A 19,934-nucleotide genomic window follows, 5' to 3' on the forward strand; every position below is an offset into this window, starting at 1 on the left:
CACTATCACTACCTGATCCTCCTCCATAAAATTCCTACTTAACTCCCGTATGCTGTCAGTCACCTGAGACAACTTTGCACTAGGATTCACAATGCTGATGACCTGGTACTCACTCCCCAACACTTCCTGCAGCTGCTGGCCCACACCTCTACTGTGCAGAATATCTATTAGCAGAACCTTCTTCTTTCTGTTAGACTTTGCAACTGACCTGTCTGAGCATCACGTAACCCACAGGATTGGAGATTGCACACTTGTGTCTTAGTCATGTAGAACTGATATGGGAAAATGAGGAGATAGAATCAATTTCAAGAACATTGAAGCAAGTAGATTTTATAGAGTGTGCCAGTGAATTAATATTGAAAAATAGTTAACTATTAATTGTAAGTGTATATAGATGCCCATTGGGAAATTTTAAGCTGTTTAACAGGAATATGCTACAGAAAACAGCAAGCACTTTATAGTCTGTGGTGGTATCAGTATAAATTTCCTGAAGGGTTCTGACAGGAAAAGTGGACTGGAAACCTTATTTAGAATCCTACAATTTGACCCCAGTAAGTAATTTTCCATCACAGGTGGATAAAGATTGTAGTACCCAAATTGTTAATATTTCCTTTGATAAAGTTCAAAGCAAGAAAATACCCAGTAACAAATGCTCTCACTGATCACCATGGACCATTGGCTAGAATAAATAAGTTGGTGTTTTATGATATAGATATTCTAAGTGAAAATCAGTGATATTAATTAATGACTCCAGGTTAATTGTTATTAAGAATAGGTTACAAGAGATAACCTGAGATGAAATTTGTAATGAACCAAATGATGACATGAAATTAATCTATTCCATGATAAATTCGTATTGTTATTCGAAAACAGCTTTCTGCATAAGCTTATCAGAAAGGACCTTATACAGCCATGTAAAAACCTTGAATCACTACTGGACTGAAGTACCTTGTGGAAGGAAAAGAAAAATGTACCTGTTGGTAATAACAAGTAAAGGTCCTTGCAATGGTTGCAAATTACAAAAAGAAGTCAAAACTACCAAGAGATTAAAAATCAAGGAATGTGCACATCATGTCAGAAATCAGTAACTCTGACAACAGACTTAAGTCTGTAGGGAATATAGTAAAAGAAGAGACAGGGCAACAGGCTACAGAACATGATAACATCACTATTAATTTGTAGGGAAGGACTATAAATGATCAGTCACATGTAGTAGATATGTTTAATAATGATTTCTTAATATTGTAATAGAAAATATAAGGACAAATGGTTCAAGAGAAAAATCAAATCAGTATGCTGAAAAAGCAATGCATATAAAATTCAGTTGTATGACTGTCTCCCCAACTTTTACTTCTGAAATTAGAACATTGTATGTTATTTCAAAAATAAAAGCTCATGTGGATTAGTTGGTGTTTCCAACAGAGCTCTAAAGACTTGTTCCGTCTTTCCTGAAATACATAATGCATCACTCAAGACATTTTTACAGAGTGACTGAAATTTGTTAAAGTCATCTATAGGAGAGATGTCAACAACTACTACTGGAATGTTTCGCTACTGTCATCATTTTTTAAATTTTTTAGAAGACAATGTGTTTTGGAATAGTGTCACTCCTGAGCAGCAACAATATACATAGTAAATCAGTTTCTATTCCACAAGAGTTTCTCTACTAAGAATGTCATTTACAAATCCACTCATCAAATTTTATAAGCATGAAATAGCAAAATACCACTTGTTGGTATTTTCTGTGAGTTATCTAAGGCATTTGACTGAGTGTGTCACAAATTATTCTGGGTAAGCTAAGATTTTTATGAAACTCGTAGTATACTCAATCAATGGAAAATGTCGTATCTAACCAAAGGAATACAGAAAGCTGTACTTAATAATTCAGCCAATGTAAGTGGGGAAGAATCTTTTGATTGTGTAGAAACTGCTATTAGAGTGCCACAAGGCTCAATATTAGGTTTGCTATTGTTTCTCACAGATCTAAATGATCTTCTGTCAAATCTACAACAAGCAGAATTAGTGTTTTATGTAGACGACACTAGTATTGTAATCACTCCAAACACACATACAGCAACAGAAGGATGGTAAATAATGTTATTAAAAGTACTATTGAGTGTTTTTCTGAAAAATGGTCTCACCCTCAATTTAAAGAAGACACAACATATTCAGTTTCTGTGCATCCAGATTTACTGCACCAGTGAGAAGTGTAACACATGGGAAGGAGATAATAATTATGGTGAGAACTCCAAAATTTCTTGTTCTGTATTGATGAGAAATTAAATTTGAAAAAAAAAACACATTTTGGAATACTTAAACAGTTTAAAGAAAGTCTTTATTGCTAAAAAAAAATTGCTATAAGAATAATATGGGCTGCTCACCCCTGATGATCTTTGGACATCTGTTTAAGGATTTAGGCATTCTGACTACTGCTTCACAGTGTATTTATTTCCTCATGAATTTTGTTGTCTATCATCCACTGCAGTTTCAAAACAGCAATAATTTTCTTGATTACAGTACCAGAAAAATGACATTTATTACTCCACATTAACATTGTCTTTCATACTGTTGGAGGAGGAAGTGAGTAGCATCGTGATGTAGTGGTTATGATACTAAACTGTTTCATGGAGGGCTGTGAGTTCAAAACTCATCTAGACAGTACAATTTTAATTTCTATATTTGGTTTGAGTACATTCCAGAAGTATCCACAAATGTCAAGCATCATTTTACTGGAATGTTCTGTAGCTGTAAATATACTGTATGTTCCGGCCAGAGGCAATTTGCTCTGCACTCTTGTGTGTGCAAGTGCTGAGTAAACCTTCATTAATTGAAGTTAGTGTTCATCATTACACTGTCTTCTATGTGACATTATTCTGGTAGAGATGCTGAGTATTGGAACCTGTGATGGCGCACATTATCGACAACACAGTGGCTCCGTCGGGCCACGATGGAGCCACCGTTCACATGGCGAGAAACCCGAGTTCAAGCCATATTCAACAGATCGGATTCTATCAGAGACAGAAGAAGAAGAAGAAGTGATGATGACAGCAACGGTGTGCCACCACATGAGACACCCTTCCGGGTTTTCTGGTCATGATGGCCGAGATCCAAACAAGTGGCTGAAGGTATATGAGCATATAGCCAAATTTAACAAATGACACCGTGTGTTTGGCTAACGTATTTTTCTGCTTGGAGGGCACTGCCAAGCAATGGTATGAGAACAACGAGGAGAAGTTCACAAGCTGGGAAGTATTACAGGTGAAACTGCGCAAGTATTTCAGTGACACACAATGACAGAAGTGCGAGGCTGAAGATACACTCCTGGAAATTGAAATAAGAACACCGTGAATTAATTGTCCCAGGAAGGGGAAACTTTATTGACACATTCCTGGGGTCAGATACATCACATGATCACACTGACAGAACCACAGGCACATAGACACAGGCAACAGACCATGCACAATGTCGGCACTAGTACATTGTATATCCACCTTTTGCAGCAGTGCAGGCTGCTATTCTCCCATGGAGATGATTGTAGATATGCTGGATGTAGTCCTGTGGAACGGCTTGCCATGCCATTTCCACCTGGCGCCTCAGCTGGACCAGCATTCGTGCTGGACGTGCAGACCGCGTGAGACGACGCTTCATCCAGTCCCAAACATGCTCAATGGGGGACAGATCCGGAGATCTTGCTGGCCAGGGTAGTTGACTTACACCTTCTAGAGCACGTTGGGTGGCACGGGAAAGATGCGGACGTGCATTGTCCTGTTGGAACAGCAAGTTCCCTTGCCGGTCTAGGAATGGTAGAACGATGGGTTCGATGACGGTTTGGATATACTGTGCACTATTCAGTGTCCCCTCGACGATTACCAGAGGTGTACGGCCAGTGTAGGAGATCGCTCCCCACACCCTGATGCCGGGTGTTGGCCCTGTGTGCCTTGGTCATATGCAGTCCTGATTGTGGCGCTCACCTGCACGGCGCCAAACACACATACGACCATCATTGGGACCAAGGCAGAAGCGACTCTCATCGCTGAAGACGACACGTCTCCATTTGTCCCTCCATTTACGCCTGTCGCGACACCACTGGAGGCGGGCTGCACGATGTTGGGGCGTGAGCGGAAGACGGCCTAACGGTGTGCGGGACCGTAGCCCAGCTTCATGGAGACGATTGTGAGTGGTCCTTGCCGATACCCCAGGAGCAACAGTGTCCCTAATTTGCTGGGAAGTGGCGGTGCGGTCCCCTACGGCACTGCGTAGGATCCTACGGTCTTGGCGTGCATCCGTGCGTCGCTGCGGTCCGGTCCCAGGCCGACGGGCACGTGCACCTTCCGCTGACCACTGGCGACAACATCGATGTACTGTGGAGACCTCACGCCCCACGTGTTGAGCAATTCGGCGGTATGTCCACCCGGCCTCCCGCATGCCCACTATACGCCCTCGCTCAAAGTCCGTCAACTGCAGATACGGTTCACGTCCACGCTGTCGCGGCATGCTACCAGTGTTAAAGACTGCGATGGAGCTCCGTATGCCATGGCAAACTGGCTGACACTGACGGCGGCAGTGCACAAATGCTGCGCAGCTAGCGCCATTCAACGGTCAACACCGTGGTTCCTGGTGTGTCCGCTGTGCCGTGCGTGTGATCATTGCTTGTACAGCACTCTCGCAGTGTCCGGAGCAAGTATGGTGGGTCTGACACACCGGTGTCAATGTGTTCTTTTTTCCATTTCCAGGAGTGTAAATTAAAGTGCAGGGCACAGTGTCCAGGAGAAACTACAGCATCCTACATTCAAGACATCTTGGAGCTGTGTAAAATAGTGGAACCTAGAATGAAGGAGGAAGACAAGATTGCACATCTCATGAAGGGTGCTGCTGAGGATGCGTATCGAGCCCTACAACTGAAGGAAGTTGTGATAGCAGATGACTTCATAAAATGGTGCTAGTATATCGAGACAATGCATCAAAAAAGAATTACATGCAAAAAGTTTGAACGGCTTCCAAACATTGTATTGATGTCTGTGATGGAGGAAGCCACTGATATCACAAGTGTTCTTCATCAGATAGTGAGAGAGGAAGTTCAGAAGGCACTTGGATTGTATGGCGAGCAGAAAACTTCAAGAGGTCATACGGGAGGAAGTGAAACAGACGTTGAACCCAATCTCTCATCCTTTAAAATGGTGAAAAAGTCAAGACCCAGGTGAAGTTACATTCCTACAATGCCGCATGAGGAACCTGTTTGGACACCAAGGAAGACTGACGTCTGGAGGACCCAGGATGTTTTTCCACTGCTGATAACCAGGACATGTGGTGCAGTATTGTCGAGAAAGTTGGCTGATACTTGATGATGCCTGTGCCAGAAGACAGCAGACCGATCTTAGCTGACGCCAACTCTGGGATGACAAAGATGAACAAGAAGATGTGGTTGTAGGACGACGTAGGTCTCAGGCAATTATAGACTGTGGTCACTCGAAGATAATACTAGATGAGATGAGATACTGTGGACAGGAAGACGCGCATCCGAGTGTGTGGAGACTATGTGTGCTTGATGATGTGATCATTCCTGCAGTCAGTGCTAGAAAGGTAACTGTCACGTATCATACCATGCATCAATCCATGGATCTTGTAGTGGAATGTAAAAGAAGCATACCACTGAAGAATAACTTGGTCATCCCAGCCTCTGTCATCTTGTTGAAGAAAGGAATTGGTGAATTGTGGATAGTTAACTGTTGCTGAGAACAACAGATCCTTCCAAGATGCATATGCGTAGCAAATGCTGAGCTGTTAATTGGAGAACAGCTGAGCATTTTAGAAACCTACCATGCCAAGTCTGTGGGCGAAATTAGTGCTACCACTATGAGACAAGATCTTCTAACTTGACTACCACCAAATCTCACTAAGAAACAACAGAAGAAGCTACTTGCCATTCTTCAAGAGTTCTCTGAATGCTTCAATCCACAGGTGAAGAGCAAATTAGACAAACTGATGGTGAAGTACAGGATTAGCACTGGATACCATCAACCAATAAGCCAGAGAACATACCATGTGTCAGCAACAGAACGTCGAATAATTCGCGACGAGGTAGAGAAAATGATGAAGAATGGCATCATTCAGCCTTTGCAGAGCCCATGGTTGTCACCAGTGGTCCTTGTCAGTAAGAAGGATGGCAGTTGGTGCTTTTGTGTTGCTTACAGGAAGCTTAATAAGATAAGATAACAGAGGTCATGGGATACTTCCTAACATCATGCTGAATTTCCTTTTGCCTGGTGTAGTGCAGCAACTATACCTGGCATTAACTCAACAAGCTGTTGTAAGCCCCCTGCATACATTTTAAGCCTTGCTGCCTCTACAGCCATCCATGATTGCAAAAGTATTGCCAGTGCAGGATTTTGTACCCAAACTCACCTCTCAGTTATGTTCCATAAATGTTTGACAGGATTCATGTCACGTGATATGGATGGCCAAATCATTTGCTCGAATTGTCCAGAATGTTCTTTAAACTAGTCAAAAACTCTTGTGGCCTGGTAACATTGCATTGTTGCTGAGGAACATGAAGTCCACAAGTGGCTGGAAATGGCCTCCAGGTAGCTGAACGTAAGCATTTCCAGTCAATTATCAGTTCAGTGTGACTAGAGGATCCAGTCCATTCCATTTAAACATGGTCCACACCGTTATGGAGCCACCACCACCTTGCACAGTGCATTGTTGACATCTTGGGTCCATCCATGGCTTCTGTGGTATTGATAGCAACGATGCCACAGAATAGTTTCTCAAGTTGGCACTATGAGAGAGACAGATGACAGTGCCCTCTAGCCAGTGCTGTCATGGTCTACAAGCTCCACGACTGCTTCATCCCATTTTCATCAGGTGCAGACAGCCAGGTCACTTTGTTTCAACTTCACACCACCTTGAAAGCTATGTAATATGTTTGCATATGTTATCTGCTAGTAAAGGTGCCTTAACTGTATCTGCAGTACCAAAAGATTAGTACCTTTTCCTGTTCCTGTTCTTTACCCATGCGCCACCTACCAGGATACAAAAGCTTTGAGGGTCAACACCACACTCAAACGCAGCCATCAGCTCATACCAACTAAAACTGAGACTCATCTCACCAGGCCATACTTTTCAAGTTGTCTAACATCCAACTGATACGGTCACAAGCTCAGAAGACATACTGCAGGCGATGTTGTGCTGTTTGCGAAGTGATTTGCTCAGTTGTCTGCTGCCATAGCCCATTAGTGGCCAATGTAGCCACATTGTCCTAATGGATATGTTCGTCGTACATTCCACATTGATTTCAGCAAGTTGTTTGCTGCAGTGTTGCTTGTCTGTTAGCACTAACAACTCTATGCAAATGCCACTGCTGTCTGTCATTAAATGTAGGCTGTCAGCCCCTGCATTGCCATGGTGATGGGTAGTGTCTGAAATTTTCTGTTCTTGGCACACTCTCGAGACTGTTTATCTCAGAATGAATTCCCTAATAATTTCTGTATTGGAATGTCCTATGCATCTAGCTCCAACTACCATGAACATTCAGAGTCTGTTAATTCCCTTTGTGCTTCCATAATCATGTCAGAAAACTTTTCATGTGAGTCACCTGAGTACAAATGGCAGCTGTGCCTATGCAGTACTCTTTCACTCCTTTGGGATTTTCATATCGTTATGGCACGACTTTGGTCATCTCCATGTATATAATTAAAAACTCACATTAATCTTGTGAGCCAGCTTCACACACTCAAGCTTTATAATAATTAAAATCTGGTTCTTGTCTCTGTACTTTTGCTGAAAAGTCTGTTTATAACACACTTAAAAAAGAAGAAAAACAGCAAATTAACATTACCACTTCTTTCTAATAGATGACTGCCAAAAATTCTGGCTTGTAATTTTATACTTTTCTCCCATCAGTGTTTCTTTTGATGCAAAATGTTATATGTGTCATCATGTTTTGTTTTTACCTTTCCAGTTCTCTGAAAGAATCAGCTAAGGAACAGATTTAGATTACATTATTATTCTACTGTATTCATGGATACTGGAAAACAGAGTTCTGTATGAATCACTTGACAAAATATTTGTTGAGTTCTGCAAAAAAACAAATTTTGATAAAGTGAATTAACTTTGGGCCGCATTCTTATATCACATCGTTAATAGGCTGCCAGTGCAGCACCAATGCCATTAAAAAGCCTGCCAGCTGTTTACATATGGTATCATATTTGCTGTTCCTAATAACTGATCAAATAAGCAGAATTTTGAAATTGGCTTCAGGGACATTTACAGTAAAGTGCTTGCTGTGTGTTCTCAGTGGCAAACTTGCTGAGTTAGATTGTCAAATAACTGCTCCCTGAGAGTTACTCATGATTGTTTACCTAGGCACAACCCCACTTTTTTTGCCCTTAGTGTTTATGGATTTGTTGCCCTGGTTATTTGGATGGTTGTTGCTGACTTCCATTCCACAACCAAACCAAGAATGATGAAGTTGTGGTTGTAACATAGTAAACAGTAGGCAGGCAGATCAAAATGTGTGTAAATGCTGTATGCTGATGAGGGGGAAGATAAACTGTTTCACTAGGAGTGATTTGGATGTAAACTATGTGTGAGATGCATCTTTTGATCTTATTTTTAATTTTTCCAGCTGAGGGAACTCCTGTGTTGGAGAGTGGTAGACGCAAAATGGTAATCCCTGCACAGCTGCCAGGTGTCACTGTAGAACTTCTAGGATATAATATTGAATTGGTTTTGACTACTCTTAGGGTATCTGTCAAATGGGATGGAAAGGTAAGTGACACATAAACAACGTATGCATTCTCTCAGAAACTAACATTCTACAGTGATTTTGTAGTTGTGCTCTAAAATTTTATTTTAATGTTGCATCCTCTAGGTTCTGTATTTGTATATTCTGTTTTGTATGTGTAAGATTTTCTGGGCTGTCAAAATATTTTGTTGGCATCTTACATGTATAAGAATGGGAAGTTAAAAGAGGTGAGTGCTGTCATCACTTTGTTTATGACACAGAAGTTTGTAAACATTTTGGTATGATTTATTTTTGTGCAAATTCTAGATTCCCTTCTTGCTGTCCTTTCATCTGATGCATCAGCTGTTGGCCTTTGCAGATATTTTGGATTCCAAAACAAATAAAAAATAACTTCCTGTTAATAAATAGTTATAACGTGGTTCTGAAATTATCTGTTGGGTCATTCATTCCTGTTGTAAACAGCAGAGATGCTCTTATTTTGGCTGGTGGTGTTAAATGCTGTATAAATTTTTGAGTAAGGATGTGGGCTTTCAGTAATGTTCTGAGCTACTACACTTTTCATTTATGATTTCCTGAAGTTAAACAGAATAACTGAAACTAATGTTAGACTGACTAGAACAGACATGTGCTACATCTGAAACTATCATTAAGTAAGTTTTCAGTTTCCTTCATTCATATCATGTTTCCATCAAAAAAATTAGAGTGTGGTCAACTGCTTCTACCAAAATTTTAAAATCTCTCTCTCTCTGTCTATATTCCTTCTCTACTCTGTCTTTGGCACTGTTTCCTCTTTCTCTGGCAATTTGTTTCTTAGTTTTTAGTTTTCATCCTTGTATTTCATCTTTTTAATTTTCTGAACATTTTATTCACATTTGCACATTGTTTTATGTTTGAACATGTCTAATCATCCATTATTTATTTGCAACTTGTTTATGCATTTCCCACAACAGTGGCTTGTATTCCCCCCAGAAATTAAACAATAACTAATTATGGATTCAAAGTAACTATGGTACATCATTTTTCTGCTGTTTATACCCTTACACCAGGTAGCATATCCATTACAAAAGTAAGGATGTTTAATCTTGTAGCTAAATAATCTATATGTGCTTGCCAGTTTAGATTTTTGTCCAAGTTTAGTCCCAAGAATATGATGGACTGGGCTTCTTGCATAACTTTATTTTTATGTACAATACTAATGTTACTGATTTTTGATTGTTTAGTTTTAAGCTGAGTAAACAGGGTCTTTGAAATACCAAGTTAAAGACCATTTTGTTGAAATCATGTATATAGGTTCTCCCCCATGAACCATGGACCTTGCCGTTGGTGGGGAGGCTTGCGTGCCTCAGCGATACAGATGGCCGTACCGTAGGTGCAACCACAACGGAGGGGTATCTGTTGAGAGGCCAGACAAACGTGTGGTTCCTGAAGAGGGGCAGCAGCCTTTTCAGTAGTTGCAGGGGCAACAGTCTGGATGATTGACTGATCTGGCCTTGCAACATTAACCAAAACGGCCTTGCTGTGCTGGTACTGCGAACGGCTGAAAGCAAGGGGAAACTACAGCCGTAATTTTTCCCGAGGACATGCAGCTTTACTTTATGATTAAATGATGATGGCATCCTCTTGGGTAAAATATTCCGGAGGTAAAATAGTCCCCCATTTGGATCTCCGGGCGGGGACTACTCAGGAGGATGTCGTTATCAGGAGAAAGAAAACTGGCGTTCTACGGATCGGAGCGTGGAATGTCAGATCCCTTAATCGGGCAGGTAGGTTAGACAATTTAAAAAGGGAAATGGATAGGTTAAAGTTAGATATAGTGGGAATTAGTGAAGTTCGGTGGCAGGAGGAACAAGACTTCTGGTCAGGTGACTACAGGGTTATAAACACAAAATCAAATAGGGGTAATGCAGGAGTAGGTTTAATAATGAATAGGAAAATAGGAATGCGGGTAAGCTACTACAAACAGCATAGTGAACGCATTATTGTGGCCAAGATAGATACGAAGCCCACACCTACTACAGTAGTACAAGTTTATATGCCAACTAGCTCTGCAGATGATGAAGAAATTGAAGAAATGTACGATGAAATAAAAGAAATTATTCAGATAGTGAAGGGAGACGAAAATTTAATAGTAATGGGTGACTGGAATTCGAGTGTAGGAAAAGGGAGAGAAGGAAACATAGTAGGTGAATATGGATTGGGGCTAAGAAATAAAAGAGGAAGCCGCTTAGTAGAATTTTGCACAGAGCACAACTTAATCATAGCTAACACTTGGTTTAAGAATCATGAAAGAAGGTTGTATACGTGGAAGAACCCTGGAGATACTAAAAGGTATCAGATAGATTATATAATGGTAAGACAGAGATTTAGGAACCAGGTTTTAAGTTGTAAGACATTTCCAGGGGCAGATGTGGACTCTGACCACAATCTATTGGTTATGACCTGTAGATTAAAACTGAAGAAACTGCAAAAATGTGGGAAATTAAGGAGATGGGACCTGGATAAACTGAAAGAACCAGAGGTTGTACAGAGTTTCAGAGAGAGCATAAGGGAACAATTGACAGGAATAGGGGAAAGAAATACAGTAGAAGAAGAATGGGTAGCTCTGAGGGATGTAGTAGTGAAGGCAGCAGAGGATAAAGTAGGTACAAAGACGAGGGCTGCTAGAAATCCTTGGGTAACAGAAGAAATATTGAATTTAATTGATGAAAGGAGAAAATATAAAAATGCAGTAAATGAAGCAGGCAAAAAGGAATACAAACGTCTCAAAAATGAGATCGACAGGAAGTGCAAAATGGCTAAACAGGGATGGCTAGAGGACAAATGTAAGGATGTAGAAGCTTATCTCACTAGGGGTAAGATAGATACTGCCTACAGGAAAATTAAAGAGAACTTTGGAGAGAAGAGAACCACGTGTATGAATATCAAGAGCTCAGATGGCAGCCCAGTTCTAAGCAAAGAAGGGAAGGCAGAAAGGTGGAAGGAGTATATAGAAGGTTTATACAAGGGCGATGTACTTGAGGACAATATTATGGAAATAGAAGAGGATGTAGATGAAGACTAAATGGGAGATACGATACTGCGTGAAGAGTTTGACAGAGCACTGAAAGACCTGAGTCGAAACAAGGCCCCCGGAGTAGACAACATTCCATTAGAACTACTGACGGCCTTGGGAGAGCCAGTCATGACAAAACTCTACCAGCTGGTGAGCAAGATGTATGAGACAGGCGAAATACCCTCAGACTTCAAGAAGAATATAATAATTCCAATCCCAAAGAAAGCAGGTGCTGACAGATGTGAAAATTACCGAACTATCAGTTTAATAAGCCACGGCTGCAAAATACTAACGCGAATTCTTTACAGACGAATGGAAAAACTGGTAGATGCAGACCTCGGGGAGGATCAGTTTGGATTCCGTCGAAATGTTGGAACACGTGAGGCAATACTGACCTTACGACTTATCTTAGAAGAAAGATTAAGAAAAGGCAAACCTACGTTTCTAGCATTTGTAGACTTAGAGAAAGCTTTTGACAATGTTGACTGGAATACTCTTTTTCAAATTCTAAAGGTGGCAGGGGTAAAATACAGGGAGCGAAAGGCTATTTATAATTTGTACAGAAACCAGATGGCAGTAATAAGAGTTGAGGGGCATGAAAGGGAAGCAGTGGTTGGGAAAGGAGTGAGACAGGGTTGTAGCCTCTCCCCGATGTTATTCAATCTGTATATTGAGCAAGCAGTAAAGGAAACAAAAGAAAAATTTGGAGTAGGTATTAAAATTCATGGAGACGAAGTAAAAACTTTGAGGTTCGCTGATGACATTGTAATTTTGTCAGAGACAGCAAAGGACTTGGAAGAGCAGTTGAACGGAATGGACAGTGTCTTGAAAGGAGGATATAAGATGAACATTAACAAAAGCAAAACGAGGGTAATGGAATGTAGTCAAATTAAATCGGGTGATGCTGAGGGAATTAGATTAGGAAGTGAGACACTTAAAGTAGTAAAGGAGTTTTGCTATTTAGGAAGTAAAATAACTGATGATGGTCGAAGTAGAGAGGATATAAAATGTAGACTGGCAATGGCAAGGAAAGCGTTTCTGAAGAAGAGACATTTGTTAACATCGAATATAGATTTATGTATCAGGAAGTCGTTTCTGAAAGTATTTGTTTGGAGTGTAGCCATGTATGGAAGTGAAACATGGACGATAACTAGTTTGGACAAGAAGAGAATAGAAGCTTTCGAAATGTGGTGCTACAGAAGAATACTGAAGATAAGGTGGATAGATCACGTAACTAATGAGGAGGTATTGAATAGGATTGGGGAGAAGAGAAGTTTGTGGCACAACTTGACTAGAAGAAGGGATCGGTTGGTAGGACATGTTTTGAGGCATCAAGGGATCACAAATTTAGCATTGGAGGGCAGCGTGGAGGGTAAAAATCGTAGAGGGAGACCGAGAGATGAGTACACTAAGCAGATTCAGAAGGATGTAGGTTGCAGTAGGTACTGGGAGATGAAGCAGCTTGCACAGGATAGAGTAGCATGGAGAGCTGCATCAAGCCAGTCTCAGGACTGAAGACAACAACAACAACAACAACATGTATATAGGTTGTTCAGTGTGATTATTTCAGCATTCGCAATTTCCCTCACCTTTTCTTTTTCAGTAAGTGCTGATTTATCACTGGTGAACATGACTGGTTGGGTACTGATATTAAGAGGTAAATCATTTACGTAAAAGAGAAGGAAGATTGGTCCTATCATTGGGCCCTGAGGGAATCCTTGTGAATTTGTATCCCACTGACATACATAGTTTATGGTATTAGATATTATGATTACCTTTTGCTTTCTGTTTGTCAAATAGGACCTGAGCTACTGTATAGCATTTTGTCTTATGCCATACCTGTCTAGTTTATGAAGCAGCATGGAGTAATTCAGTGAATTGAATGTCTTCAAAAGGTTACAGAAGTTACCCACTTTATTGCTTTTATCCAGTGTTGAGCTGATTTTTTTTTCAGTGAACACATAACACATTTATTGTATTCATGGTGCTTATCACTTTTTGGAATCCATGTTGGTTTTTTAGAATAACATATTTTGTCATAAAATTTATTGTCTGGGCTACATCTATTTTTTCAGATACTTTAGATAACACTGGGAGGATAGATATAATATCATAATTTCCCATATTCTCTCTTGGCCCTGTTTTGTGCTGTGGTTTTTTCTCTGCATCCTTAAGTACAGAAGGACATGATGGAAGTTGACTTGCTCAAATGACATATTTGATCCTACACTGCAGCATTGTTGTTTTTGAAGGAGGAAATAGCATTATTTTACATCTTTGGTTCAGACTTTAGTAAATACCACATAGAGGTCATTATTCTGGCCAAGGTCAAAAAATGTACACTGTTTTGATAAGTTATCACATTGCCATTAGATTTTCAAACAATGAAAACTCTACATTAGATTGTCAACAATATAAGGAAAAGATTACTACTTACCATAGGGATGACACGTGAAATTGAAGACAGGTACACACAATTAAAAGCCGTTATAAGACACTTACACTTTAGCTATCGGCCACAGCCTTCATCAGATAAGGAAGTAGCAGTACACACCATTCATTGAATGAATCAAGCACACACCATGCACACATGTGATGTGTGCATGAGGTGTGCTTGCATGTGTGAATAAATGATGTGTACTTTTCTTTTTCTTACATTGTCAACATTAGGTTTCGCTACAGTTATGAGAAACTTATTATTAAAGCATTGAGATATTTGAATAAGTTTCAAAATATTGTTATTTGTTTAATTTTTGAAATTTCCTGGTGGTTAACTGCTGTACCTAATTTGGATTTAATAACAGATGATACTGCCTTAGGCTTAATCTTATCCTTATGTCCAAAAACGAACTTATCATTTGACATTCTTTTGTCTGTTTTGACATTTCGTAATGTCTCATTTCATTTAGTTTCTGCATCCCACGCTACTTCCCTACACTGTAATTTATTAAGATTAGTTTGTGTTTTTATTTTATAATTCTCCCTTTTTTGGCCTAAGAAACATCAGCAGAATGTATATTAATATAATAACTTATGGCTAGATAAGCATTATTTTTATTCTGCTGTATTACTAGCAGAGGAGTGATGTGCAAAGTGGCATGAAAAAATTCTTGATGTTTGATGGGAGTGGGGGAAGGAGTGATTGGAAGAGAGGAGCAGTGTGCATTATCTCATGGTGAGTGACATGACCAGAAAGAAAGAAGTATTTCTCACAAAATTGTTATTAGGAAGGCAACTGTTGGCAAGAACTGTAACTCAATAATGGTTTTCATCATGTAATTTTCCTTCAGAAAGACAAAAATAAATATCAGTTTTGTGAATGAAGCACTAAACATTGAATAAGTGTGGATAAAGGCATATCTCAAATTGTTAAGATATAAAATTTTCAGAAGTATCTTGAAATCAATGCCATATACTCCTGAAAAAGTCTGTGTGTTTACAAGAGTTAATTTCTGATGATTCTGTAAAACAACAAGCAACTTACCATGGGGTCACTTGTTTTGCTGAGGCTGCTGTATAACTTTAATTCTTTTGTATATAAGATGACCAAGTCACTTACTTATGTTTAAAAAAAATGCAATTACCTTAGTTTTGTCCTTCATATCAGAAGAAAATAATTACAACTAAACTTGAACTGACATTGACAGAAATATGTCGTTGTTGAAATTAGGCCTAGTGGAATGCGAATATGTGTACTGAGTGAGGTGGTGTAGTGGTCAGGACAATGGGTTGCATTCAGTAGGTCGACGGCTCAATTCTGCATCTGGCCATCCTAATTTAAGTTTTCCGTGATTTCCCTGGGATGGTTTCTTTAAAAGGGCATGGCCAATGTCCTTCCTCGCCCTTCCCTAAGGTGAGATTCTGCTCCATCTCTAAAGACTTATATGTGAACGGGTTGGTAAACATAATCTCCTGTATGTAAACAGTAAATTACCAATACAATGCACCACATCCTCTTTGTGTAGCAGTTCTGATAGACATTAAATAAACTGAGCTTTTCACATTGGTCAGAATAAAATAAATTCTGATCTGTCATATAATGCAAATGAATAAGTATACCAGTCACTTTTGAATTTTATAGTTTTGTGTTTATTTCTGTTTAGGATTTCATTGCTGTACATGTGCCAGAAGTGATGTGGAACAAGACAGCTGGTCTCTGCGGTCGCTTAGATGGATTTGCTGGAAATGATCTAAGTCTGAAAGATGGCAGTCCTACCACTGATGTTGTGACATTTGCTAGTAGTTGGCAAACTAAAGTTATTGAAGACGGTACTATATTTCTTAAGCCAATTTCTTTCAGTCTATTTGTGTCATCTCAATTTTACATTGAAATAGATGTTCTACTGAAAGACTCAGTACTGCATATTGAATACTTCTTAATGTTTTCTAGCTCTAGCTCTTTTCTATTGCCAATTATTCCATTGAAGGATAACATTTGATAACAGTTTTGATTTATAATAATTTATAACAGTCATTGTCATGATCATGTGCATTAGTTAGCTTTGTAAGCAATTTTGTGCTTATATAACATTCTACATATGCCCCAGATGGAGAGGACTCTCTGGGAGATGTACATCATATATAAAAGGTATTGTATAAAGAACACAATTTTGAGTGTGTAATAACCTACAAATTTATTGATGAAATTAGATGGTTTAAGTTTTATTGCAGTGTATGCTTCCTATGATTATGTATGAAATATGACTTTACTCAATGCCCTACATAATTTGCATGTGCACTCTTGTTCTTTCAGTGAAATTTTCCATAACTTTTTGGCATATCTGCACTTCTATTTTTGAAATTACAAGCCGGAGGTGATCATGGTTTGTTGGTGTATACACACAGTTTCAATTACCTTCACAGAAAGAAATCATATGGAGTCATATCACCAGATCTGAATGGTCAGTTCACATCACCCATGTGAGAAATTTTCTGACCAGGAAACCTATGTTGTAGAAAGTTCATTGTTGCAATCAAAGTGTAACAGATTGCATGATCTTGCTGGAACAAAACCTCTTCAGAATTCACACAATTCAATTCACTGTGTTTTCTGTCTACTCTTATGTGTTTCTGGTGTCATCTTCGAAAAAGAATGGTTCATTTATACCTTCAGCCAAAAGGCCCCACTACATAGTCACTCACTGTTGAGATTGTGGCTGCTTCATAATTGCTCAGTGATTTTCTGTGTCCCAAATCCTTTAATTTTACTTGTTCCTGAAGTGATTTAGCAAGAAATGTATGTTATCAGTGAATATTATTTTCTTGATGACATTGCTGTCCACTATGTGTCTTGTTAGTACCCAGCAAGTAAAGGCTCAGTGCTTTTTGTGTTCATTTGGTTTGTGTCAGTTTGACTTTATAGACCACAGGCACGAATATTCTTTCATGATTCATTGCATGGTAGTACTGGGAATATCAAATTGCTGTGAATGTTGACAATAGATTTCGTCAGACTTATAGCAAAATTATCACTTATGATGACAGTAATTTGTGCAGAACAACTAACACAAGTATGCGCTGCATGTTTAAAGTCCACAGCTGAGAAATCTAGTAATCAGTCTCATCACAGTTGACTTGTTCAGTGCATTATGTTGACCAAACATTCCAAGGAGTTTGTGAACGGTCTTTGTGCAACAGTCACCACATTTGTGATATATTTTTACTTTGACAACATACTGTTTATTGATGAATTGCTCCATTACTAACCACAAAGAAAACAGAAGAAAATTGTGCAACATTCAGTGCTGTCAACTTATTAGAATAGGAATGGTGGCCATTTCAGAAGATGAACTCCCTGTGGGACACCTTTTAAATGCCCTAAGTAGAATTCTTAAAATTCTGAAATAATATAAGAGTACTGAAATGGGTTGTATCCAAAAACTTTAGTTTTGAAAATTCACTATGATGGTGCGGTACTTGCTATTGCTTTAGAAGAGATTGGTCTGCACTACATTCTTTAATGATCCATTAAATTACACATTTACAGTAATAGGTTGTGGTGGTTTGTTGTGCACTCCTGCAGGTAACTATATTCTTTAGTAAAGTTAATCTTCTGAAGGATTTGTGTGGATGGTATTTGTTCTTGTGTTAAAAATGGTTTGCACTGTTTGCTTTTGGTACAATGTATGCTCAAGTCAGAATTTTTGTGGTAACTCAAAGATGTGTGCTTAGAAGTCAAGGAGGAAAACAAGTGATAAGTAAAAATCTTGGGTTGATACATGAGGCCCGAGTGCATAGTGTAACTGGTAGTGCACAGCTCATGAAATGCAGTGCTTACAGGTTCTAGACATGGGGTGGTGTCAGTTTTAACTTTTCACAAATTTGTTAAGAGAAATATTGCTACCTATAAAGGACATTTGTGAGCACATTCAGTGCGAATCAGTTCTTGGAAATACCAATGTGTCTAAATAGGTCTCTGCAGGATGCTTTAGTATTAACAACATATTGTTCTTAGTGTCCAGCTTTTTACACTATTGTCTGCTATATGTACTTTTTTGTCAGTATTGTATTCAGACACTAGATTTGCAAACTAAACATTCAGATCTGTTAGAAAATTGTGTTTCTAGTTTCCAGTATGCTTTGTTGTAGTTCGTGATTATTGATCATCTCTAAATTTGTGCCAAGATACAACTTTAAATAAATCATCTTTGTGATCTGCAGTGTTTTAAGTATTTTTGTTTTATTTAACTTGTGTTTTCAGGGTCCTGCATTCAACAGCCTTCTGTAGTACATCCCTGTACAGACAATGTTGTAAACAAGAACAGTGTTGTGGATGAAGCTAGTTCCTTCTGTAGCCGGTTGCTTACAGATGTCCGCTTTGAAGCATGTCGAGCAGTGAGTATTGGCTAGCAAAACTCTGCTCAGTTCTAAAGCTTAAAAGCGTACCAAATATGGTACTTTCTCATAAGATAAATGTGGCTGAGACATTAATGTTTTAATTTTCCAAGGATCACTTATGTGCAATAATCAAAACAAAATAACTGAGAGATTTAGAGCAGAGCACTACATATTTTTTACAATAATTGAAAATAATACCATAATTCTCTAACTATAAGATGAGCTTTTCTTCCCAAATTTGTCACTCAAAAAATACATGGTCATCTTATCATTCAAAAATTACATTATTGTTGCAGATTTCAATATTTTTATGTTGTGTTGTTCCTCACCACAAAAGGAGGTGCTAGTCGCTGATAGGCACAATGAAAAAGAATGCTAGAAATATTTGAGCTTTCAGACAAAGTCCATCTTCAACAGCAGAAAACTCACTCACACAAAAATGTCTGACACACACATGATCTTAGCACCTGGAGACAGTGGCTGTGTGTTAGTTGTTGTTGTTGTGGTCTTCAGCCCACAGACTGGTTTCATGCAACTTTCTGTGCTACTCTATCCTGTGCAAGCCTGTAAGCCTGTACATAGCTGAACAACTACTGCTACCTTCATCCTTGTGAATCTGCTTCACAAATTTCTTGTTTCCCTAATTCTATTCAGTACCTCATTATTATTTGACCTACTCATATAGTTTTCTGCATTCTTCTGCAACACCACATTTAGAAAGCCTCTATTCTCTTCTTGCCTAAACTGTCTATCATCCATGCTTCACTTCCATAAATTGCTATACTCCAGAAGAGTTCCTAACACTTAAATCCATATTCAGGAATTTCTCTTCTTCAGAAACACTTTTCGTGCCATCGCCAGTCTACATTTTATATCTTCTCTACTTTGGCCATCATGTTATTTTGGTGCTCAAATAGCAAAACTCCTCTACTACTTTTAGTGTCTCATTTTCTAATCTGATTTCCTCAGTATCACCTGATTTAAGTGAACTAAATTCCTTTATTCTTGTTTTGCTTTTGTTGATGTCCATCGCATGTCCGCCTTTCAAGACACTGTCCATTCCATCACCTGCTCTTCCCATGTCTTTTGCTGTGACAGAATTACAATGTCATCTGTGAACCACAAAATTTTTCTTTCTTATTCCTGAACTTTAATTCATACTCCAAATTTTTCTTTGGTTCCTTTACTGCTTGCTCAACATACAGACTGATTAAGATCAGGGATAGACTACAACCTTGTTTCACTCCCTTCTCAACAACCTGTCTACTCCAGGCACCTTTTTTTGACTCAGGTCTTTCA

The 19,934-nt window shown here is 39.0% G+C and overlaps 1 protein-coding gene across 1 annotated transcript in view; it reads left to right on the forward strand.

Annotated features, from left to right (window-relative positions):
* The window catches only part of LOC126356178 (hemocytin), a 438,196-nt gene that overhangs the window by 73,357 nt on the left and 344,905 nt on the right, over window positions 1-19,934 (forward strand). Inside the window, exons 11-13 of the mRNA XM_050006942.1 lie at window positions 8,627-8,769; window positions 15,902-16,067; window positions 18,499-18,632. Of these exons, the coding sequence (XP_049862899.1) occupies window positions 8,627-8,769; window positions 15,902-16,067; window positions 18,499-18,632 (443 nt within the window). The remainder of the gene's footprint in view (window positions 1-8,626; window positions 8,770-15,901; window positions 16,068-18,498; window positions 18,633-19,934) is intronic.

Source organism: Schistocerca gregaria, chromosome 3 (assembly GCF_023897955.1).
Source record: "Schistocerca gregaria isolate iqSchGreg1 chromosome 3, iqSchGreg1.2, whole genome shotgun sequence".
NCBI lineage: Eukaryota > Metazoa > Arthropoda > Insecta > Orthoptera > Acrididae > Schistocerca > Schistocerca gregaria.